We start from the raw sequence: 25929 nt of genomic DNA, 5'->3' as shown, positions 1-25929 counted from the left end.
TTCAGCTTTATTTGAGGGTTTTCTAGCATGAACCGCCTTTTTAAGGTCATGCCATAGCATCTCAATTGGATTCAGGTCAGGACTTTGACTAGGCCACTCCAAAGTCTTCATTTTGTTTTTCTTCAGCCATTCAGACGTGGATTTGCTGGTGTGTTTTGGGTCATTGTCCTGTTGCAGCACCCAAAATCGCTTCAGCTTGAGTTGACGAACAGATGGCCGGACATTCTCCTTCAGGATTTTTTGGTAGGCAGTAGAATTCATCTATCACAGCAAGCCTTCCAGGTCCTGAAGCAGCAAAACAACCCCAGACCATCACACTACCACCACCATATTTTACTGGTGGTATGATGTTCTTTTTCTGAAATGCTGTGTTCCTTTTACGCCAGATGTAACGGGACATTTGCCTTCCAAAAAGTTCAACTTTTGTCTCATCAGTCCACAAGGTATTTTCCCAAAAGTCTTGGCAATAATTGAGATGTTTCTTAGCAAAATTGAGACGATGTTCTTTTTGCTTAACAGTGGTTTGCGTCTTGGAAATCTGCCATGCAGGCCGTTTTTTCCCAGTCTCTTTCTTATGGTGGAGTCGTGAACACTGATCTCAATTGAGGCAAGTGAGGCCTGCAGTTCTTTAGACGTTGTCCTGGGGTCTTTTGTGACCTCTTGGATGAGTCGTCTCTGCGCTCTTGGGGTAATTTTGGTTGGCCGGCCACTCCTGGGAAGGTTCACCACTGTTCCATGTTTTTGCCATTTGTGGATAATGGCTCTCGATGTGGTTCGCTGGAGTCCCAGATCTTTAGAAATGGCTTTATAACCTTTACCAGACTGATAGATCTCAATTACTTCTGTTCTCATTTGTTCCTGAATTTCTTTGGATCTTGGCATGATGTCTAGCTTTTGAGGTGCTTTTGGTCTACTTCTCTGTGTCAGGCAGCTCCTATTTAAGTGATTTCTTGATTGAAACAGGTGTGGCAGTAATCAGGCCTGGGGTGGCTACGGAAATTGAACTCAGGTGTGATACACCACAGTTAGGTTATTTTTTAACAAGGGGCAATTACTTTTTCACACAGGGCCTTGTAGGTTTGGATTTTTTCTCCCTAAATAATAAAAACCATCATTTAAAAACTGCATTTTGTGTTTACTTGTGTTATATTTGACTAATGGTTAAATGTGTTTGATGATCAGAAACATTTTGTGTGACAAAAATGCAAAAGAATAAGAAATCAGGAAGTTTTTCACACCACTGTATATATATATATATATATATATATATATATATATATATATATATATATATATATATATATTCTAAATTTCCCTTTGGGATTAACAAAATTTATCTGATCTAATCTAATATATACCTGCTGTGTTATCTGGCTTTGTCTGAGAGACTTCATAATAAAATTATTAAGGATAAGATTGGGCAACACCTAGCAAGGACAGGAATTATTAGGAACAGTCAGCATGGGTTCAGAAGAGGGATATCAAAGTGGAGCACATGATATTATTTATCTTGACTTTCATAAAACATTTGATAAGGTGCCACATTGGAGGTTGGGCATCAAACGAAAAGAAATGGAAGTTCAGGGTGATGTTTTTAGATGAGAGCAGAATTTGTTCAGACACAGGAAGCAAAGGGTGATGGTGTGAGGAACCTCCTCAGAATTGGCTGAAGTTAAGAGTGGTGCTCCACAGGGGTCAGTGCTAGGGCCGCTGCTATTTTTAACATATATGTATATATACATGATTTAGATAGGAATATAAGTAACAAGCTGGTTAAATTTGCATATGATACCAAGATAGGTGGATTAGCAGATCATTTGGAATCTGTTATTTCATTACAGAAGGACTTGGATAGCATACAGGCTTGAGCAGATTTGTGGCAGATGAACTTTAATGTCAGTAAATGTAAGCAAACAGAATGTTAGGTTACATAGCACAATGTGTGGAGTACAAGTCCAAGGAGGTTCTTTTCAACATTTATAACACACTGTTGAGGCCTCGTCTGGAGTACTGTGGGCAGTTTTGGTCTCCAGGCTACCAAAAGGACATAGCAGCGCTAGAAAATGCAGAGAATAGCAACTAGGCTGATTCCAGGGCTACAGGGGATGGATTATGAGGAAAGATTAAAAGAGCTGAGCCTTTAAAGTTTAAGGAAAAGAATATTAAGAGGAGAACTGACTAAAGTGTTTCAAATTATGAAGATAATTAGTCCAGTGGATCGAGACGGTGACTTTAAAATGAGTTCATCATGAACACAGGGTCACAGTTGGAAACTTGTAAAGGATACATTTGACAGAAACATTAGGAAGTTTTTGTTTATATAAGGAATGATAGACACTTGGAATAATCTACCAAGTAGTGTGGTAGACAGTACGATATTATGAGACTTTCAAAACTTGACTTGACCTCAAATGTTGTAAATCGACTTAGATAAAAGCATCAGACAAATAAGCAATAGTAATCCTAATAAACTATTCTAGCACGTTCAAAACTGAGTGCAATCTGTTAGCAAGACTCGCTACTAAAAAGCGACCAACCACAATTTTTCGGTGCTGTTTGCAGTTTCAACAGCCACCTATGAAATGAATCGGCAAACGCCAGGATGGCAAAGAAGACTTTTGTCGATAAAGTTTTGATTCAGATGCGCAATCGCCGCTGCGTCACTTCCTGAAACATGGCGACATCCATCGGTGCTGTCAAAAGTTGACAACACACTTTGTAACACTGGGTTTGTTTTTTTGTGCATTCGTTTGTCCATTTCCCCGTCACCCCGTCCGTAAATATCATGGCTACACTATGGACCGAACGACAGGGTCATCTTGGTGAACTAACAAAGAAAAGCAAAGAAGAACTTCTCGACATTTTAAACCGGCAGGAGAAACTGCTAACAAACAAGTGAGTAAACAAATCAAGGTGCACGTCGAATTTCAAATCGCTTCGAGGTGAAAGTTAGCTGATCCAGGTTGTTTAACTTGTGTTTTATTATATATTATATTGTTATAGTCTGAGAATCGATGGCATAGTTGGAACCAGTGAGACCCAGTGCGATTATATTGGCATTAGATCTAACCACTTTATCCTGTTTTCTGTTTAGCTTTTAAAATGCCTGCAGTGTTTGCTCTTTTTATCTTGCCTGTGTGGCTTTTCCCGGGCTGTCTTTGTTTCCATCCACACCATAAAGTTGTTCAAGCAGGCAATAATATGACCCGATCCAAGTGTAGTTCATGTCCCCCGCCAAAGGCTGGCACCCCCTATTCTCAGATAATACAGGTCTGCAAAATTAAAATCATAAAAAATGTTTTAAGTGTGAATAGTTATTCTAATTTTCATTCATGAACACTATCTCAAAATATAGCTTTAATGTTTCCAACAGACCACATTTAATTATACAATTAAAAAGAAATGTAATTAAAATATAACAAATTACACAATTTACTCATGTATACAATATTGTTGAAGCAATTTAACAGGAACATATTTAGTCAATCTATTATTTTTAACATATATGTAAAATAAACAACAATACATATTCACTGACTTACATATCACTTCTCTAGGCTGGCATGGTGCTGCTTTCCAGTAAAGCGGTCAGGATTCCCATCCCATTTCCTTCTGTCATGGAGTTTGCACATTCCCCTTGTGTCTGCGTGGCTCTCTTCCAGGTGTTCTGGTTTCCTCCCACTGTTCAAAGACATGAAGGTTAGGTGAATTGGCAACACTAAACTGGTCTGTGTGTGTGTGTGTGTGTGTTTGCCCCTGTGATGGACTCTCACCCTGTCCAGGGTTTATTCCAGTCCTGTGCCCAATGCTAGCAGTGCTTAGGCTCCAGTCACCCCTATGACCCTAGTCTGGATTAAGCAGGTTAGAAATGGCATGACATAAGTGCTCGTGTTTTTGTCAGTACTTTTTTTTTCATTTGGTGACCCATTGTTCGTCCACTTTTTCTGGTGTGTCCAACCCTGCGAATCATCCAGCAGTGGTCTACTATGAGATTGATATCCCAACGTCCCTGGTACCTTTTTTCCATTTCCTTGATATCCTAACGTAATGTTCAGAGAAAAATTTCAAATGCAATCTAAAAAGTGAACTGTAAGGCTCTTCTTGAAAATTAATTCCATAAACTCTACTGATACATTGTTCACAGTTTCTTTATAATCTGGATCTTTATTGTTACCAAAATAATTGCTTTTTTGAATGATACCCAAGCTCAAGTTACAGGCTGTTCATCACAAGTTCCAAATCAGATATCCATTTTCTAATATAAGGTCAGGCAAAATGCCATCTCTTTTTAACATTTTATTGATTTTAACAAAACTAGGTTTGAAACAAATCACCCCCCACCCTTGAGAAAGAGAGCTAGGCCAGCAGAGTAAAACTTTAATAATAGTAAAATATGTAAATAAATAAATGAATAAAAATAAACAAAATAAAAAGACGGCCTTCTTTTAATTTAGCCTCAGAAACACCTGGAAACTTTCAGCACAAATCCATAAATCTGGCTCCATGTTCTGATAGGACTTTGACAAACTGCTTCATTAAATCAAGCTTAATCAGGCTTAACCAGGCTTGAAAATGATATACATGTTATATTATAATTTGGAAAAATGTTACTCACTTAATGAGCTTCTGTTCCAAGCACCTTGGGTAATTGTTGGTATGAACTGGTGTGAATTGTGGTTATAAATTGAAACAGTCAGAGCCTTGTAAGAGCATATGTTTAGTGCAGTTGAGGACAGATTGTAACATTAATCATGTAAAATAAATGTATCCACCATTTTATAATTTGCTTTTTAGTTACATGGACCCATAGACCTTTCATTTTCAGATTAAAATATGAACCAACACATAAATTATGACATTATAAGATACGCATTTTCAATTTCTGACTGATGTAGAAATAAAAACCAAATGTACTCTGATTATTAAGTGACTTTGATTATATTCTGACTGAGTAAATGTTTGAAAATTTAACTTGGAATTAAAGAGAATTCTAAAGTAGAACATGTAGATTTTTTTTCTGTTCAGCTTACACTTCCTTATGCAATGTCAGACTCTTATGAAATTAATTAATACAGACTGCTACAATCCTATAGGAAATACAGCTAATAGCTTTAAGAAGGAAAAATGTCTGACTTGGCTATTAATAAAAAAGAGCAGTCACATTAAAGCACTGTAAAGGCGCATTGTCATAAGTATAAAGGAGCTCCCATGGCGTTTCCTGACACACCTCTGCTGAATAATCCATTGGCTGCAAGTCCTCAGTGTTTGTATGTCTGAGAGAGGATGTGTAGCGTTGTTCATAATGGCAAGCAGTCTTGTTTTTCATTCTGTCCTTCAGTATGAGCTGCAGGGTGTTGAGAGTGCATCTCATAATTTTTTTTAATCTTTTCTTGCCTCTATTTTATTAACTCGTTGTTTCAGTCTGCCTCTCTTGAATTGTTGTTACAGTCACAGCACACTACACTACAGAATAATCACACTAGCTATCACAGAGTTGTATAAAATGTAAAGAATGTCCCTACCCACATTAAAGGTGTACTGTCTCCCAAGACAAAAATAGTCTGTTATGCCCTTTCTTACATGGTTCCTGTGTGTTACGAGACCAGTCCAGCCTGTCATTGATGTGGACCCCCAAGTATTGGTAGCAGCGCACCACCTCTTAATACACTCCTTGAATAGTGAACAGGCACAGAGGCTGTTTGGGGAGGCGAAAGTCAATAACCATTTCTTTGGTTTTGCTGATGGTATTGTAAGTTCTCCACCTGACTCCTATACTCTTGTCACATCCCCCTTGTCAATACAGCCCATTAGTGAAGACTCATAAGAGAATTTCAGCAAGTGTTATAATTATAGTCTGAGGTGTACTGATTGAAAAGAAAAGGTGACAGGATTGTTCCTTGTACTTCTCCAGTGTTGCTCACATCCACGTCAGAGACACAGTCCTTGATCCTCACAAACTGCAGTCTGCCCAGCTGCAGCACTTCAACGTGGTTCACATTTGGTTCCATGAATGTGACAGTAATTTTGTGTTAATATTGTTAATATGGTGGCCTGCACAGTCCCCATATGTAAATCCTATAGAACACCTTTAGGATGAGGTGGAGTGAAAGCATTTATGGCATAAATGAGTACCTGAAAAATCTGCCTAAACTGCATGATGGGGCCAAGTCAACAGGGACCAAAATCCTTTAGGAATATTTCGATTACCTTGCTGAATCTGTGCCTCAAAGAATTTGGGTTGCTCTGGGGGGTAAAAGGAAATCCTGTCAGTTCTTTCAGTACTAATTACATGTATCTATAAAGTGTCCCCAAATGTATTAATGATATTTAAGTCCATTGAAAATGTAGTTGTTTAATTCTTCTTTATTTCTGCCTGTTTTTCGTAGTGAATTTGTGTGGATTATAGTGATATACGGAGGAGATTGTGAGAGAAGAGTATGCCCATAAGTGTCTGTCTGTGTGTCCTTCTGTTGCTGTGTCTCTGTCATTCCAAAAGATGGTACATCACAAACATTTTTAGTCATAAAATGTATTGTATTTCTCATCCCAATAGATGCCGCATCACAAACATTAGCACTGCTTTTACAAATCCTATTCCAAATGGAATATACCAGAGAAATATTCATTGCATGGTTCACTGCGAACATTAATTCTTGGGTCTACATTATATAGATTTCAGCCCACCTTAGATGGGTAGCACAACTAGACTATATAGCATGTGATCAGGTGTAATCTAGTTATTGCACACCTAGTAAACCCAGGCCAGTTTAAGTTATAATTAAGGACAGCTGAAGGGTTTCAATACTTTGGTTAACAAGCAGACCTTAATTAGGCCAGTGCTGCATAATACTTAGCAAACTAGCTTGGATACCTGCTATTGGAGTAAAGCCATCAACTCACTGGTTATTGAGTTGGAGTATCAAGCCACTTTCTTGGAGGGGCACAGTGGTTTCTTAACCAGTTTGGAAGCTGGTCTCTGATGTTAACATAATTCAATGTGTTTGCTAGTGTTTTCATTCAGCAAGGTGTTTCTAAAATTGTGGAATTTGCTGTTATGAGGAGCTCATCCAAATATTTTATTGACTGGAGCAGATCAGTATTACTTAGAACTTATTGTTTTTTTTCTCGGCAGATATTTTATTGACAGACGTTTAATGCTAAATGGTGTAAAGTTAGTAGGTTGGCTGATGAACTTCTTGTCATTTGCACCTTATTACTGCACAGCTGGTTTTAAAAAAAACAGTTGCAAGTGATTAGGGGAATATAATTAATTAAGGGTTATAAACCTTAAGGGACATACCCCACAAAAGTGAACAGTACTCATTAGGGTTTGAAAAATAAATTAAATAGAATGAAAACCCGCAGCCTATTTGGAACGGAGTTGAACACCTTTTTTTATAGAAGCTTAATCAAAAGAATTTGCCGAAAAACGATACCAATAATCATATAAATGAAAAGTCCATCCACCCATCCATTATCCAACCCACCATATCCGAACTACAGGGTCACGGGGGGTCTGCTGGAGCCAATCCCAGCCAACACAAGGCGCAAGGCAGGAAGCAAACCCCGGGCAAGGGTGCCAGCCCACCACAGTGAAAAAAATCTAGTTCAGTAATCAATCTTACTAGTTATTGCTGTTTATTTTGGTCACTGTGTGCCCTGTTAAGTTAAAAAGGAAAAAAAAAATAGTTGACACTGCATGTCAATACTGCAGAAATATAACTTTTGTCAAGCAGGGTGGTTGGTGGTACTCTCAAAGCCTGTGGTTGGACAGCTCACCATCAGTGAATTGTGCTTCGCATCAAAGGACACTTTAGACTCCTTATGCTGCCTGTCTGAGGTGAAGCTGAAGTGCAGCTCTGTCATATAGTCATACATTCCTTAGAAGACTGGCGTCCTTCAACATCTGCAATAAGATGCTGCAGATGTTTCATCAAATGGTTGTGGCGAGTGCCCTCTTCTACTCAGTGGTGTGCTGGGGAGGCAGTATAAAGAAGAAGGACACCTCACACCTTGATTAACTGGTAAGAAAGGCAGGCTCTTATGTAGGCATGGAGCTGGACAGTTTAACATCCGTGGTAGAGTGTCAGGTGCTGAGCAGACTCCTGTCAATCATGGAGAATCCACTGCATCCACTGAACAGGATCATCTCCAGAAAGAGGAGCAGCTTCAGCGACAGACTGCTGTCACCGTCCTGCTCCACTGACAGACTGAGGAGATCTTCCCCCCCACACTATGCGACTCTTTAATTCCACCTGGGGGTAAACGGTAACATTATACAAAGTTATTGTCTGTTATACCTGCATTTTTATCACTCTTTAATATTGTTTTTTATCAGTATGCTGCTGCTGGAGTATGTGAATTTCCCCCTTGGGATTAATAAAGTAGATAGATAGATAGATAGATAGATAGATAGATAGATAGATAGATAGATAGATATCTATCTATCTATCTATCTATCTATCTATCTATCTATCTATCTATCTATCTATCTATCTATCTATCTATCTATCTATCTATCTATCTATCTATCTATCTATCTATCTATCTATCTATCTATCTATCTAAGGAAAATGATCAGTAAAATAGGAGAAAAGTCAGACTAGCCAATATAAAGAAAATCAGACATTGTAATGGCCTAAATTCCAATGAGATGTTGCAGTAGGTTCTCAAACAAGTAGTTTATATTCAGTAACCTTCGTGCAATTCCCCACTAAGTTTGCTTCTCTGCACATTCTGTGAAATCACAGAAATCTTTAGGAACTTCACCAGACTCTGCGTAATGCAGTAGGGATAAAGAAATAGACTAAGTTTTGAGTGAATTATAATGGTGCAGTGGTCTTTTAAGTGTCCCTGAGGGCTAGGGAAACATCAACCAACTATGCTAAGCCAATTATTGTGGTCAAAAATGTGGCCATAGCTGCGAGGAAGCAATGCAAACCAAATAAAATCTAGACTAATAAAAGGCAAAGCCCTCACTCACTCACTGACTGACTGACTGACTGACTCATCACTAATTCTCCAACTTCCCGTGTAGGTAGAAGGCTGAAATTTGGCAGGCTTATTCCTTACAGCTTACTTACAAAAGTTAAGCAGGTTTCATTTCGAAATTCTACACGTAACGGTCATAATGGTCAACAACGTCCGCCATGTTGAACTTTCTTATTTATAGCCCCATCTTCACGAAATTTGGTGGGCGGCTTCCCTGCGCTAACCAAAACTGATGTACGTACTTATTTTGATGGTATGACGCGACTGTCTGCCGCCATATTGAATTTTCCAACGTCGCTAATTCTCCAACTTCCCGTGTAGGTGGAAGGCTGAAATTTGGCAGGCTCATTCCTTACAGCATACTTACAAAAGTTAAGCAGGTTTCATTTCGAAATTCTACGTGTAACGGTCATAACGGTCAACAACGTCTGCCATGTTGAACTTTCTTATTCATGGCCCCATCTTCACGAAATTTGGAAGGCGGCTTCCCTGCGCTAACCGAAACCAATGTACGTACTTATTTCAGTGGTATGACGCCACTGTCAGCCGCCATATTGAATTTTCCAACGTCACTAATTCTCCAACTTCCCATGTAGGTAGAAGGCTGAAATTTGGTAGTTATTTCGGTGGTATGATGCCACTGTCGGCCGCCATATTGAACTTTTCAACAGTCTTTGTTACTTATGGGCCCATCTTCAAGAAATTTGGTACACGGGTTCCCAACGCTAACTGAATCCTACTTACGTACATATATACGTCCATAGCCTGCAGCTCGGTCACCGTGTGAGGCGGCGTTGAGTCCCATATCCCAACGCCTCCCACGTTGTTGGCTGCCTTCCTATATAAGGCCGTCCGTCGCTCCAGTCTCTACATTCCCTTCCTTGCTTCGCCACGGGATTCACTTCTCCCTCCTGATAACTACTGCCTTTTTATTTAATCCACGGCTTCTCCGCTGTTTTATTGTTCATTTATTACAATTATAGTTATTGTGTAGGTATTTTAGACTTACTTTACATTGTTCAGGTACCCATTTCCTTTATCATTCCAACCGTACCCCCATTAACATGTCTATCGAGGTGATCACCATCGATCAAAGAACTGTCACTTACCGAGTGGTTTCCATGGCCAGAGATGGCACCTACCTTTTCCATTCTCTTTGTTACATATTGTACGGCTATATCAGGCTCACTCTTGATATCTGGAGGAACATTGTGTCTTATGCTATATTTTATGTTTTATTTCTAAAATATGAAGTGCAATATAAATAAAATTTATTATTATTATTATTATTATTTATTGAATGACTGGGACAGGTTCAAGGTGTGGACTGATGACGGTACAGGAGATAATTATACTACACAGGAGCACTATAAGAGTGAAGTGCTTAAGCCCTTCACCTATGCATCTGCATGTGAGTTGATGGCTGCTGCTGAATTGTTCGGTTATCGCTTTCAAGTGTACCGAAATGGCCAAATATTTTACACCTTTGGACAACCGCCAATGCCTCTTAAACATCTTAGATTCACAGGTGACGATTTCAGTAGTGGACACTTTGATGTTTATGTTTTACTCTCAAAAGCTGGATGTGATTTTATCGATGAAACTGGTTGTATACTTACAACGCTTGACAGATGCCGAATGTCACTTCAACACAAGTCCTACAAATACTGCCGTAATTGAAACAAACCATGAAACTCAAATTGATTATTACAGCAGCAATCCAAGATGTCAGATTTGAAACAAGATTACTTTTCACATAGCCAACTGTACATTGCATGCTCAAGAGTAAGCTCAGCACACAGCTTGGTCATATTACAACTAGAGGGCCGAACGCACAATGTGGTATACAAAGAGATCCTTAACAAATAATTATTGGTATATTTTCCCTCAGTTTAAAAAGGTTTAATTTTCTTCTTAATAAAACTTTTAAGGCAGTACTTCGCCGCTGCGAAGCGCTGGTATTTTGCTAGTATTTCTATATATCATTGCACTTACAGAGTTTAGTCTTCAGGATGCTGATTGGTAGTACCTTACAGCATTTAGTGGCTCCCTGCAACTGGCACGTCTTTTTTGTTTCTGATCTTATCTGTGCAGATGTTTTGCTTTTTTCTTTAATCAAGAAAACAAAAACACTTTATAAATAGTACTAATCTGTTGTTATTATTATTTCAAAGGGTCTTGTGTGTTTTCTGACTCTGTGAGGGGGAGGGCATTTGCCTGCCTTGTGCAATTAGCCTCATGGCGTGGTGGCAGGTGATTGACCGCTGAAGGATCAATGTTATATCCTCAGTGACAGTGCTTACTTCCCCTTTGAACTTTAGTTTACCAGCATGTGCATTCCATATATATATGTATGTATGTATGTATGTATGTATGTATGTATGTATGTATGTATGTATGTATGTATGTATGTATGTATGTATGTATGTATGTATGTGTGTGTGTGTGTGTGTGTTTTATCATGGTGGGAAGTATTATGTGAATTTCCCCTTGGGATTAATAAAGTATCTATCTATCTATTGGATGCCTTTGTTGGTATCTAATCTATCTCTGTTGATGATCATAGCATACTTAATCCAGCAGTGAAGGCACAATATACAATGAGTCTTTAGAGAATAAAACAATATTTTCCTAATGTTCTCATTATGATTAAGCTAATGTACCTTTCAAATAAAACTACTTTTTTTAACACATGCATAAAGAAGAATCAGCCAATGGCATAAAGTTTGAGGTGGAAGAGGCCTAGAGTACACATGTGTGAAAGTTATGCACATGTGTGATCAGGTAGTGACATCCCCAACCAGTATGACTGCTGCAGCTTTCTGACTTCATGCTGGCCTTGCAAAACTATCATGGGGCACTGAAAAAAATGTTCACCTGACTCAACCACACAGCAGATTTTCAGGAAATAATTTAGAAAATAAGTCAAACCTAGCAAATTCACTGCAAGAAATGTTGTTGCAAATTTCGCCAATCAACCCTGTTCATCGGCAGAGCTGTAAATGTCTCCAGGTTAAAGCAAGTCTGCAAGGAAAAATAGACCAGAGTTCCTCCATAGTGCTGTGAGACATTAAACTATAACTATAGGAAATACTCAGTTGCCTTTATTGCTGCAATAGGTGGTATAATCCATTATGAAGACCAAGAGGGCAATTACTTTTTCATATAGGATTTGGATATTGCATAACAACAACAACATTTATTTATATAGCACATTTTCATACAAAAAGTAGCTCAAAGTGCTTTACATAATGAAGAATAGAAAAATAAAAGACACAGTAAGAAAATAAGTCAACATTAATTAACATAGAATAAGAGTAAGGTCCAATGGCCAGGGTGGACAGAAAAAACAAAAAAAAAACTCCAGACGGCTGGAGAAAAAAATAAAATCTGTAGGGATTCCAGACCATTAGACCACCCAGTCCCCTCTGGGCATTCTACCTCACATAAATGACACAGTCCTCTTTGTATTTAGGGTTCTCACGGAAGGACTTGATGATGATGGTCACGTAGACTTCTGGCTTTTGATCCATCCATAATTGTTGGAACATCATGATGCTTTGAGTAGGTGGTGGTGGCGCAGGAAAAAGAAACAGAAGAGAGAGTAGGGGTCAGTACGGGTTTTAGAGCCACCATGAATAGTTATTATGATGAATTGAACATACAGAGTATCAGGATTAAGTTAAAGTGAAGTTATAAAAAGACCATGTTAAAGTAATGTGTTTTCAGCAGTGTTTTAAAGTGCTCTACTGTATCAGCCTGGCGAATTCCTATTGGCAGGCTATTCCAGATTTTAGGTGCATAGCAGCAGAAGGCCGCCCGCCTCACCACTTCTTTTAAGTTTTGTTCTTGGAATTTTAAGCAGACACTCATTTGAGGATCTGAGGTTACGATTTGGAATATAAGGTGTCAAGATATTCCGATATATAAGATGGGGCAAGATTATTTAAGGCTTTTTAAACTATAAGCAGAATTTTAAAGTCAATCCTGAATGACACAACTTACTTTATCAAATTAATGAAATAAATATCACTATTTTATATTTTGTCTTATGATCCCCTTGATCTAATTTTTAGGCATTGGTTGAAGATCTGATAGCATTCACTGTGAAAAAATGTGCAACAATGCAGAACATCAGATGGGGAGCAGATATTTTTATGGCAATACTGTATATATCCCTCTGCGGTGGGCTGGCGCTCTGCCCGGGGTTTGTTTCCTGCCTTGCGCCCTGTGTTGGCTGGGATTGGCTCCAGCAGACCCCCATGACCCTGTAGTTAGGATATAGCGATGTATGTATCCCTTATTGAAATGTTATGTAAGGAATATTGTGATATGTGATATTTGAAAATGGACCAAAGAGCGATTTCCTACAGAGAGTAGTTGCATTCTATCAAAGGCGAGTGGGTACATTTAAAGGGGGAAAACCTCAGGTTTTTGTTTCAGTTAACTGTCCATAGTAAATCATTTTTATTGTTTTTGGAAGCATTTTTCCTTTTTGGCAGGGAAACTCCATGTTATTTTTAATACACTTCCTTAGAATCTCTGTGGTTTTACTTTTATCATTAAAGAAACATTTGAAAGGAAACAGAAATTCATTTAATGATTTGTGTACGGAGTTTTCTGGTAACATCTACTAACCTCATTCCATCTTTTCTGAATTTTAGGAGGTTTATCCAGTCACTTCCTGATAAAGGAAAGAAGATTTCAGATTTTGCTGAAAAAATCAAAGCTGCTCTTGCATATCATGAAGACATGAAAAATAGAACAGAAATGTTATCTGCTGTAAAAGTTGAACTTCATTCTAAATATCCACAAAAAAACACCAAACCAAGTGTGTTGGACGATAGCAGTATTCATCAGGAAAATGGCAAACCAACAGCACTGATTGGAAATTGCACTGTGCAGCCTGAAAATTCATCAACAGCCGATAAAACAATGAAGGAGTTTGATTTAACACAACAAGGACACTGCAGTGCACCACCATCTCACAGTAACAATGGGGTTCATAGTGATTCACTCTCTGTTTGCTCTTTAGAGGAAGAAACAAACAAACAAGAAGAACAACTTATTAAAGCTTTTGAGAAAGTCACACTGGCCAATTCCACAGCTGTTCATGTAGATGAACAAGATGTAAAAGACTATAATGAAGAAAGGTGGTCAGATGACCATTTAAAAACTGATAGCAATTTAAAGTTGCATTATGTTCAAGTTCTAGAAAAAGCACAACAGAATGCAGTTAAACCCAAATTCAGGCCCAACCAGTAAGTAACTCCTAACCAAATACACATTCTATATTAAAGTATATTAGTATGCTTCCAGTCTGGCATGGTGACTCATTGGGTGGCATTGCTATGCTACTGTGCATGCGCCTCAGATTATTTCCAAGGATATGCTGTTTTGCTGGTTCTTTATTGGCTTAGTATGTGCATAAACATACACTCGGTGAACCATTGGCACTCCCAGCATGTTTTGCACCTAGTTTATACCCAATATTGTCAACATACCATAGGTCTCCATTCCCATTAGTCCATAGAGAGTCCTCTGAAATTGTATGGATCTAACTTCTTCTCCCTAATGAAATACAAAATCAGAAAGAAATGCTGAAATTCAACTTTTATCTCAGTTCTTTGATGAATACAAAACTGTTTTAGGTTTATTGTTGTACTAAAATACCATGTTTTAGTGATGTCATGCATTTCTGACTTTGCAGGTTATCACAATCTCAAAACTGTTTATCATCTGCCTCCTCATCGCCAAGCTATTCTCCACAAGGGCCAGAGTCTCAGCTTTCAAAAGAAGAAAGAAGACTTGAAGAGAAGAAACATCTGGATGACATCACATCGGCTAAACTTCCTCCACTTCATCACATGCCAGCAATGTTACTGACCTTGGAGGAATCAGCTGCACTTCAGATTTCACAGCAGAAAAAATATGAGGTATGGAGTCATTGTTACACACCCTGGGTCTTTAAGGCTGAAGGGAAAGTTTTCCAAATTTGTCCATGCCTAGCTCATCAGTTCATAATGGCATACTATTTTGTGGAAAAAGAATGACATAAGGTGTTAGAGTTGACAGCGTAGAATTGACAGTAGTCAGCTCCACATCCCTAAAACATACAGATTTAGTTCATTGATTCCTGTAAGTATAAATAAGTGTAGAAACTGTACAGTGTATGTTTTATTATAACATGCTATGGACTGGCATCACTTCCTTCATTGGTTTCTGCCTCCAACATTTGCTGCTAGCTCACTTTGACATTGTAGGTAGACAATTTGTAGAAAAAATTGTTTTGATTATCCTAAAATTTTAACTTTTAAGTTTTAAGTTACAGAGTGCTATCTCTGTGTCACTGGAGTGGTGTTGCTTCACTCTTTGGCCTGGATCATTCCCCATTTGACTCAATTCTTACTTTGAAATTAAGACTCTGACTTACCGACTCGTATTGCTCAAAAATCCCAAAGACCATGAAACCTGGGGGTCTGATTTTAATGGTGGTGCATTCAAATTAATGGTGGTTTTAATCACATTAAACAGATTCCTCTTTTCCTTTATTATATTGTATATGAATTAGATATAAAGATTTCTAGGGCCTGTCTTTGCAGATAAACCAAACCAATTTTATATGTGTAGTTTTTTTAATGTTAATAATTTGTATTATGTGTTCAAACTGTTAATTTTCAAAGTACCCCAAATTGTGTTCAAAATTGAATTGTGTTTTTCTGTTAATGTCAGTCAGCTGATGTCAAAATAACAGTTAAAAGATCATACATCCTAAATGTAATTGTTTAGAAAAATAGATTAACTGACCTAGATTTTTTCATAGTCAAGCTGCAGTCTTTCTTACTCGCTGTTAGTGGGATGATGTAAGGTTTGTATAAGTAAAATGTATTTTACTATCGGGTATTCTAGGTTGCTATGACAGGAAATAAGTGCAGCCAGACAAATTCCTCACTTACTTATAACACACTCACATTTCAGGTATAATTCATGGGGGAAAATAATGAGCCAATACTTGACTGACAAGGACTATTACAGTTTAGGAAAGTGCAGGGCTCTGATTGTAAGACGAGTTTTGATTTTGTGTTTCTGTGGTATTGATAACTTTGTTTATTAAAGTAGTATAATATTGCAACTTTTTGTTTGTACAACATACTAAAAAATGGTTTTGAAAAAAAAAAAATTATCAGCCTGTATAAGAAAAAAAGGTGACATTTACTTTTAAGCGATCATGCAAGTTATAAGTTTGTTTTCTTTGAAGTGATGTCTAATTTTTGAATATTGTGTCTTTATTTCTGTTTTTTCCTTTTTTTTGTTCCTTTTCAAAAAAAAAAACATGTAGGGATGCTTAGGAAAGACCAGATTGTTTTGTCTTTTCAGTGTGTTCTACACATTCAGTTTGCTCACGTCATGTATCAAGTAAGCAAGTGAGAAAGGGAGAAATATACTGCAAGTGCACATAAGGAATTTTAGCCCTTTTCACAATACATATTTTGCATCTTCAGATACTTCAGCACCTATTACTCTGTTTTTCAGAATTAAAACTGCTATGAGTATAAGTGCTGTCTGCATGCTCACTTGCTTATGTTGGTATGCCTGGCTAGTTCCCTTCCAAAGCATAGAGCATCCATATACCTCATATTGCTCCCTTGTGTTCTCAGTATTTCCACAGTTACTGGGGCAGGATCTGACCTGCAGGCTAGCTGCAAAATTGCTGAGACCAAAAAGGAGTGGTGTGCCCTATATGTATGCTACGTGCTTTGGAAGACATTGAGCAGGCTTGCCAATGCAAGTGTATGTGAGCATGCAGTGCTCCTTCAGAATAAAAAGGTATAGGTGACCAGGCACTGGAAAAGAACACCTGGACCTGTGATGAAAGAGAGAGTAAGATCAGAAAATAAAAGCTGGAGTTGACAACCCCTCTTTTTCACTAGAGGACCCATGGTTCCAGATAGAAACATAGATGCTGTGACTGTGCTGTCCGTTTAATGTACAAGGACACATGAAAAATTGAGGTGTAATGACACCAGCACCTGCTAGGTAGGCTGTACTCTGGTGTCTTTGGATTTTATGTAAGGCAACCCCTTCATTTTGAAAATAATTCATTGTTTGAAGAGAAGTAACACTGGGATGGGGTTCAAAGCTACCTCATAACCACATCAGTACTGCAATGAATGTAGAATTGGAAAGACGGTGGAATGACACTCAACTGGCCGGAGCATGAGAGATCATGGTCTCTCTTTAAATGTGCCAAAAATATTCAAAACATTTCTTATGTTGAAGTCAACACTGCTGTTCATTCTGATTGCTGCCACGTCAGATCCACAGGGACTACTGCTGTTCTGCTGCTTTGGTTGTTAATTTTTTTTTTTTTTTAAATCATGTGATCAACAGGTCAGCTCTTTCTGCATGCATAAGATGCTCCTATGAACATAATTTTCTTTGTTTAAAATTTTTTTTCATGTGGCTAAATGTTTGAAAAACACATTACTATATAGTCATTCCAATTCATGGATTCTTCAGTATGATGAGTGAAGCATTTACTTTACTACTGAATGCCAATGGCCACACAATATCCTTAATGAAGCAAGTATCTAGGGAACAATCATAGCCATATCTTGACTGTCAGGGATGGCTAGTGTGCACTCTATCAGCACCCAGAGTAGACGCTGTTTTTTAGCGTAGGGTAGGAGTAACACGCATTCATTTTATTCCTGCCTTTTTGGTGTCATCAGGCTATAGCTATACAGTACTGTATTTGAAATATCTGCTGTAGGCTTTTTTTCTGTGTGTGTGTGAAAGCAATTAAAGACATCACTGATAAGCAAAACTCCGTATCTTTATTTTCATACTTCTGCTTTATTAGATTAATTTCTTCAGATCAAGGACATTTCTGTTATTTGTACTGAAGTAGATTGATAAATTTAATTTTAGTTTTTAATTCTAATCTATACCCCATCACACTACTTTCACCACATTCATTATTTCCTTTCTTTTATCCCTCTTCAAAAGCTGTTCAGGAGAAATCACTTCCTTTGCCTTTTTCTTTATTAACAGCTGTGCCATATTTTTAGCATCTGAGTAAAAAATCTTTTTATTGTTTAGTTTAAACCTTCCAAAAAATTATCTTTTATCAGTCTGTTTTCTTTGTTAAATTAAAATCTGCTTGTTTTATATTTCTCCATTTGGCCACATTGAATACATTTATTTCTTATGCTTTTTTCTGAATGTTCATTTTTATTCAAATATATTGTAATACAGCATTGGATTTTATATCTTGACTTGAGATAAGGATTGATTGTTTTTTGTTTGTTTTTAATTTTCACACACTATTAGTATATTTGTTTTTTTTTTCTCTTTCTGGCCTTTTCTCTTCATTTAATCATTTTCAGAAATGCTCAGTGCATTTCAGAGTTACAGAGGAGCTGAATCCTCTTCTGGCATTGTCTCTGTATTATAATAAAAAAATCCTGGGACGAGACAAGACTTTGTAGCTTGAGACGAGATGTGACTTTTTCAGAGAGATACTGTCATGTCCCACGAGATGAGACTTTGTGCCAAGAGATTTAACCATGCCCGGAGCTGGAAATAAAAGACAAAGAGTAGATGACAAAGTAGTACGTCGTAAAGAATTCAAAAACGTTGGCGCAATACACATGCAGAGCAGGTTAGAGATGATGAAAGTACTAAAATTCGAAAGTCTTCAATAAAAAGATAGTAAAGATTGCATTAGTGCAAAAAAATGGAAATTATTACTCGGTGAAATAATGGAACAGCAAAAAGAGATTGAATATATCGTTTGGATTTAAACTTTAAGTTGGAGACTTGTAGATTGTCCAATTCGTGTTGCCATCAGGGAAAAGTAGTGTTTCTTCTCAATGAAGAGGCATATCCGTGAGAATTAAAAGATTTGTTGTTCACATACGGCGGAGACACGAAGTGGCTGGCGCATAGCGTAGGCCAGGGAGGTTGGAGAATGTAGCGAGCAGGGGGCAAAGCCCCCTAGTTCTACACAAGGAAGAAAGCAGCCTTGAATTGTGTGATAGTCCATCATAGGCTTCATTCGTGACACCTAACATTCACTGGGGTTAATCACCAGTTACTCTTACACACGTTTTTAAGATGTGAGAGCAGTACCTGGAGAAAAGCCACAAAGACGGGGGGGAAAAACAAGAAGGAACATAAATTTTGAACCCTGAATGCTGTATCAGTGAGCTAGCAGCTGAATCCATAGCACCGCTGTGCCGCCCTGTTTTCAGCATACTTTATTATGTTTAAGCTGTCTTAATTCTATTCTGTAGATTTTATTTGAATGTTTAGTTCCAAAAATATTTTATTTTTCTTTCTGTATTGCCAAAATCTTGTATTGTTTTCTTATTTCATTACTGTTTCTTGTTCATTTTCTTATTGTTTTTTCTTCAGTCCTCCCCAGCTTTAATTTATTTTCCATTACAAGGTGAATCGTTTTCTTGTTTTTCCGTATTTAGTGTTCCAATGATTTCACCATTCCCTTTTTCTGCCTACATTGACCTTCTACTTGTTCCTTTTTTTCGTTAGGTTTCCGTCTTTGCATTACCCTGTGTGTACACTGTTTCACGTCTTATCTTTTACAATGAATACAATATCTTTTTATTGAAATCCGTCTCTGTTCTGACTCCACCTGACCTCATTATCACTTTTCATTTCTACTCCCTAATTTGCTCATTTTTGTCTGATGCTTCACATCTGTTTTAACTTCATCTATTCTTCACTGTTGAAATAGATAAAATATGAATCACTACATAAATTGGAACTACGATGTTGCTGACAGTCATTAAATACATTAACACTCCTAATGAAATTTAAACATTTCAGTTTTTTGTGAGTTTGTTGCAAAATGTTCCTCATCCCCATAGTTCCAAAAATCTTTTGGCAGACCTTAATAAACAATTTATAGTTGAAGATCCCAGTGTGTGTTCATAAACAGAACTGGTGCCCTATTGAAGCATGCCATCTCTTTTTTCCTCATCTGTACTTAACCAAAAAGGAAATGCACACATTGATAATAAATAATTATTTATTTTTAGCTTTACTTCTGAATTTGATTGAAAATCCCCCATTTAAGTGCACTGTACACACAAAATAATGATAAGCACTGGAAGAAGGGCAAGTGGTGCAGCCATATGCTGAATCACAATGGCTGACCAGTGGCTTTATTTGTGTCTTGTACATGCAGGTGTGTTTTGAAAGTGCTGCATTGAACTGCTAAGTGACTGAAACATTTTGCAGGATTAGGGAGGATTGATGTGTACTCTAATACCTTGCTAGCAGTTAGAATTTTTAATGATCAACATACCTCTACTTACTGTGTGTTTTTGCTTCAACGTATTTTGGTTTCTGCGCTGTTGTGCTGTGGCATTCATTATGTCACAAGATAAGTCCACTCAGGGTGAGCCTTTTGTATCTGCATTTAAATCAGCTGTAGCTGCGTTTACCCCAAATTACCAAAGTTCTGCTGCTTCAGTATGCTTAAGGGGATTCTGGCAAAGCTTGACGTGTTGAATTTATTCCACAGACAAAATATCCATCCATCCATTTTCCAACCCACTGAATCCAAACACAGGGTCACGGGGGTCTGCTGGAGCCAATCCCAGCCAACACAGGAACCAATCCTGGGCAGGGTGCCAACCCACTGCAGGACACACACAAACACACCAAGCACACACTAGGGCCAATTTAGAATCTCCAATCCTCCTAACCTGCATGTCTTTGGACTGTGGGAGGAAACCCACGCAGACACGGGGAGAACTTGCAAACTCCACGCAGGGAGGACCTGGGAAGCGAAACTGGGTCTCCTAACTGCGAGGCAGCAGCGCTACCCACTGCGCCACCGTGCCGCCCCCAGACAAAATATCTTTGTTTTAAATACTTTAGTATTATTTCAAAGTAAAACAATTCACACAAAAATAGAGAAAAAAATTGATATAGCAAAGAAAAGAAAAGTTCTTGTTTAAGAAAAGTTCTGTGTAAAGATTTAAAAATCTTGTTTCATTTCTTTAAGTTGGCTTATAAAGTTGAACAACAAGATTTATTTATATAGCACATTTTCATACAAATAAAGTAGCTCAAAGTGCTTATTTCCATTTCTAAACGATCAGAAAACTGTATGCTTATCTTTTAGTCGCTGCTAGCAATGGGACCTGTTCTAACCAACTGTATCTTAGTTAGAGCAAGAAAGTTCTATCTCTTACTAACTTAAAGGGGGTATAAGACTATACCATTGTCTTTGGCAATGAAAGAAAATTCCATCCATCCATTATCCAACCCGCTATATCCTAAATACAGGGTGATGGGGGGTCTGCTGGAGGAAAACCCACCGCAGGGCACACACACACACCCCCACCCAAGCACACACTAGGGTACATTCATTAATTTGTCATTTCAATGCTTTTTGTTAGGGCAGCAATCTTCTTGTTTTTCTGCAGCAAATTTCTGTGTGGCCCAGTGTCCCTAGGTGACTCAGTATAAAAAAATACTGCATATGCATTAGGGAGAAGATGTTTTAATCATTCATATTTCCCTTTTAGGAACTTCAGGTGAAGCTTGCTGCACGAAAACTAGCGCAAAGGATGGATTTCAAGATGGTAAGATTTGTTCCAGAAGGTTCATCTGAACGCGTCTATAGAGAAGTTCATGACGATGGTGCCTACAATTCATCAGAAGATGACTAATTATATTTAAAAAAGCCCTTTGTGCAAGAGGTAGATGTGAGACATTTTGAAAACACATTGAAGAAATCATTTTAAATACAAAAAATACTCTCTTTAAGGAATGTGTTTTTATTATATTTGCAGTGTTTAAAGCTATTTCTTTTTAAAAATGGGTTAAGTTCAGCAGACAACAAAGTGCCCCCAAGACTCCATCTTTCACAGTGATTTTTAAAATATATGATCAAGGACATTTACAGTGTATTTAATTATAATACACACATTACAGAGGAGCAATCCTTTTGTTGCAGTATTTTTTTCAGGTTTACTTTAATAAAACAAGAGTTTCTATATGTTGCTTTCCATTTTGCATTTTTGAGTTGTTTGCTTTAGTCACATAGATAGCTAGTGTGAAAGCTTAGATGATAGGCTAGGGTACATTTTCCTTTACACAATTTGTACCTTATTAATCCTCACCAAACAGAAAACTTGTTTTTTTATAGTGAATGTTCCCACTTTAGGAACTGTTAAAAAAGGTTTACAGGTATAGTGGCTGTAAAAAAGTATTCATCCCCATAGAGGGTTTCATATATTTTATTCTTATACTAGGCTGACCCGCCTTTTAAGATGACCGACTTTTAAGTTGACCACTTCTTAAGGCAATTCAATATGTAGATCAATTTGATATTTTATACAAACTCATTAATTTGGTTATATTGCATTTGAGCGCAATTACTTTAATACTCGTAGTTTCTGTTATTTTTGTGATGAAATTTAAGCTTTTTTTCTATATTGAGGTCGCCCTTTTGAACCCCCCTGATATCTACTATGCGGTGAGGCATTTGTACTCCATCAACATTAATTATTTCCAGAGACATAATTTTGTCTATTTTTCCAGCGCATTGCGCACAAAAGTAAGGGAACGATGAGAGCACCAGAACTCTGCTCACGTCATGTCGCTTCGTACCGCAAGCTGCAAGTAGTAAGTCTGTGATAAGCGGAATACCGCTATGCTTTCCACTCACGGGACGGAAGGACAATCCCGACCGCTTTTATATAATAAGAAAGAAGAAGAAGATATCACACAGTCTGGAGTAGAAAATCATCTTTTACTTGGAAAAACTAAACTACAAATCCCACCATGCATTGCAAAATGGACGGGGCGTGTGTGAAACTCCGCGCCTGTGTAGCACTCACGGGACGGAAGGACAATCCCGACTGCTTTTATATAGAAGGACTACACTAAATCACAGTAGATTTAATTTGTCCTTTTTGACACTAAACAAAAGACTCCTTAATGTCAAAGTGAAAACGGATCCCTGCAAGGCAATCTAAATTACTTATAAGTATATAACTGAAAATAATTGACTGCATAAGTGTTAACCCCCTTTAATATGACAGCCCTAAACCATTAGTGGTGCAGAGCATTGGTTTTAGGAATCGCAGAATTAATTCAGTGGAGATCACCAGTCTAGGGTTTCAGTTGATTGTAGTATAAATGCACTTGAATGTGCATAGGCCAGCTTGTGGTTAGTCAGTATGGTGTTCTAACCTACACAATGAAGACAAAGGAACACTTTGGCAACTTCATGAAAAGGCATTTGAAAAGCACAAATTAGGGGATGGAGACAAGAAAATACCCAAGTTACTAAATATCCATTGGAGTCCAATTAAATCAATTATGAAGAAATGGTAAGACTATGGCAAAACAATAAATGGAGCTGGATGACAAATTGGACTGGACTGCCAATACTGATGCTCTATGTAAGAAAGGTCAGAGCAGACTATACTTTCTGAGAAGGTTGGCATCCTTCAACATCTGCAGTAAGATGCTGCAGATGTTCTACCAGACGGTTGTGGCGAGTGCCCTCTTCTACGCGGTGGTGTGCTGGGGTGGCAGCATAAAGATGAAAGACGCCCCACGCCTGGACAAACTTGTTAAGAAGGCAGGCTCTATTGTAGGATTAAAGTTGGACAGTTTAACATCTGTGGCAGAGCGACGGGCATTAAGAAAACTCCTGTCAATCATGGAGAATCCACTGCATCCACTGAACAGGATCATCTCCAGGCAGAGGAGCAGCTTCAGTGACAGACTTTTGTCACCGTCCTGCTCCACTGACAGACTGAGAAGATCGTTCCTCTCCCACACTATGCGACTCTTCAATTCCACCCGGGGGAGTAAATGCTAACATTAATTTTATTGTAATTTTTTTTCATTTTTTCATTTTTATTACTATTTAATTTAATATTGTTTCTTTGTATCAGTATACTGCTGCTGGATTATGTGAATTTCCCCTTGGGATTAATAAAGTATCTATCTATCTATCTATCTATCTATCTATCTATCTATCTATCTATCTATCTATCTATCTAAATCTGCCTGGAGCAGGCCATCCACAAAAACAGTGTAATTGTAATGCACATTATCAAACACACACTCTCCACCATAAATCATAATGTCAGGCTACTGGGATGAAACTCTGCACCAGGCCCTCAAAGGCTTTCGAGGACACAATGAATGAAGCAAAATATGGAGAAATCCTAGAGGAAAACCTGATGCTGTTTGTAAGAAACCTGCGCTTTGGGAGATTTGTTATCCAGCAAGTCAGGCACCATAAGCGTAAAGCTACACAGGAGGGACTTCGGAACAACAATGTTAATATTCAGGATGTGGCTCAGTCAGTGTGCAGCTCTAAGTGCAACTGAACATTTGTGGCTGGAATTGTTGCCAAAAAAAAAGCTTTTCACTAATGATCACCATGCAGCCTGACATTTTGAGCAGTTTTGCAAGAAAGAATGTTGAAAATATCAGTTTGCAAAGTTGATAGATGGGTGTACATAAACTCAAGGGCGTTATGGCTGCCAAAGGTGCATCTACTAAATACTGGCTTGAAAAGGGTATGAACACTTACGTGAGCAATGATTTTGTGTTTTTTACATTTGCAATCAATTTCGACCACTTTGCGGAGATCTTTTTTCACTTTGACATTAAGGAGTCTTTTTCTGATGTTCAGTGTCAAAAAACCAAATGAGAGTCACTGGGATTCGGTGTTGTTTGACAGTAAAATCTGAAAACCTCCACAAGGCTGAATCCTGTGTATATGCACTATATACTGAGAGCAAAAGATTTTCTTAGATTTTTCAGCCAGTTTGTGACAAGTACAAAATCGCATTTATCTTTACTGATGGGTAGTTGTAACATTGTTTTGTTTAATTGTTAGGCTAATTGGGGACCCTCCATTGGTCTGGTGTGTGTGAGTGTGGATGCCCCTCAATTGATCAGAGCCCTGCCCTGCCCTGCCCAGCTATATCCACAAATAGATGTTTTCTGTAATCCTACAAAAAAACAGTTAAAGTCAACTTGTGGTGGACCGATGTGCTCTCCGGGGTTAGTTTTTGCCATAAACTTGATGGTACATGCTTTGACTTCTCAAAGTTCTACAGTGAAAAAAAGTAGATTCTGAGTGTAGATTGTTAAAAGATAAATGGATTGCAACAATTTTAAGAGTAAGTTGGCACTATGAAATATAAAATAGCAGCATTCTTATGATTTCATTTTTCTGTTTTGTAATTTTTTTCGCTATTTCATTTACGGTAACTGGATTAAGTAGCTTTGAAAATAGTTGATTGATGGCTATGTTATGATGTTTTTATATGTTTGGAGGAAAGCACATTTATATCTGTATCCTTCAATTCTTCAATGTTGAATCTACAGTACATAACTCCGTTACATCTTATGGCGTTTGGAGCCTTTATCAGCAAACACCTTTACAGAGGAACCAATCTTGTGTGGTGCAACAGACCACAGCACGACATGGGCTACTGATTCACACTTCTAAGGGGCCAATTTTAAACTGGACAGTTAACCTAATATGCATTTGGGATGTGCAAGGAACACCAGAAAGCACTTGCTCACATACACACGAAGAACATCCCGTCTACACACAAACACACGGCAACTTAGCCACAATTAGACTCTAAAGCTCAGCAGCTGCACTAACCAACTGCTGTGTCACCATGCCACCTATCATTTTCCTCTGTAATTAGCACCTAATTAGTCACATACACATATTGTCTAAGTAATACTTTAAAACAGTAATAAAATTATAAAAATACTTTTATGTCTGTTGACCTATTTTCAAAATCCAGATTTTCTGGGACATCAATAACAAAGTGAGTTCATCATATGGCATTATTCCCAGTCTAGATTTACCAGTCAAGCTAATGTACACACCTTTGGGACGTGGAAAGACAC

General features: G+C 37.9%; 1 protein-coding gene across 1 annotated transcript in view; it reads left to right on the top strand.

The window, feature by feature from the left end:
* LOC120540540 (myocardial zonula adherens protein-like) overlaps positions 1 to 22027 on the top strand; it is a 129264-nt gene extending 107237 nt beyond the window's left edge. The window contains exons 15-18 of the mRNA XM_039771377.1: positions 2725 to 2895; positions 13656 to 14252; positions 14702 to 14927; positions 21555 to 22027. Of these exons, the coding sequence (XP_039627311.1) occupies positions 2725 to 2895; positions 13656 to 14252; positions 14702 to 14927; positions 21555 to 21698 (1138 nt within the window). The 3' untranslated portion in view covers positions 21699 to 22027. The remainder of the gene's footprint in view (positions 1 to 2724; positions 2896 to 13655; positions 14253 to 14701; positions 14928 to 21554) is intronic.
* Positions 22028 to 25929: the final 3902 nt, after the last annotated feature.

The sequence above is a fragment of the Polypterus senegalus genome, chromosome 12 (genome assembly GCF_016835505.1).
Source record: "Polypterus senegalus isolate Bchr_013 chromosome 12, ASM1683550v1, whole genome shotgun sequence".
Taxonomy (NCBI): Eukaryota; Metazoa; Chordata; class Cladistia; order Polypteriformes; family Polypteridae; genus Polypterus; species Polypterus senegalus.
The sequence above is the reverse complement of the archived record's forward strand: the minus strand, read 5'-3'. Positions and strand labels throughout refer to the sequence as shown.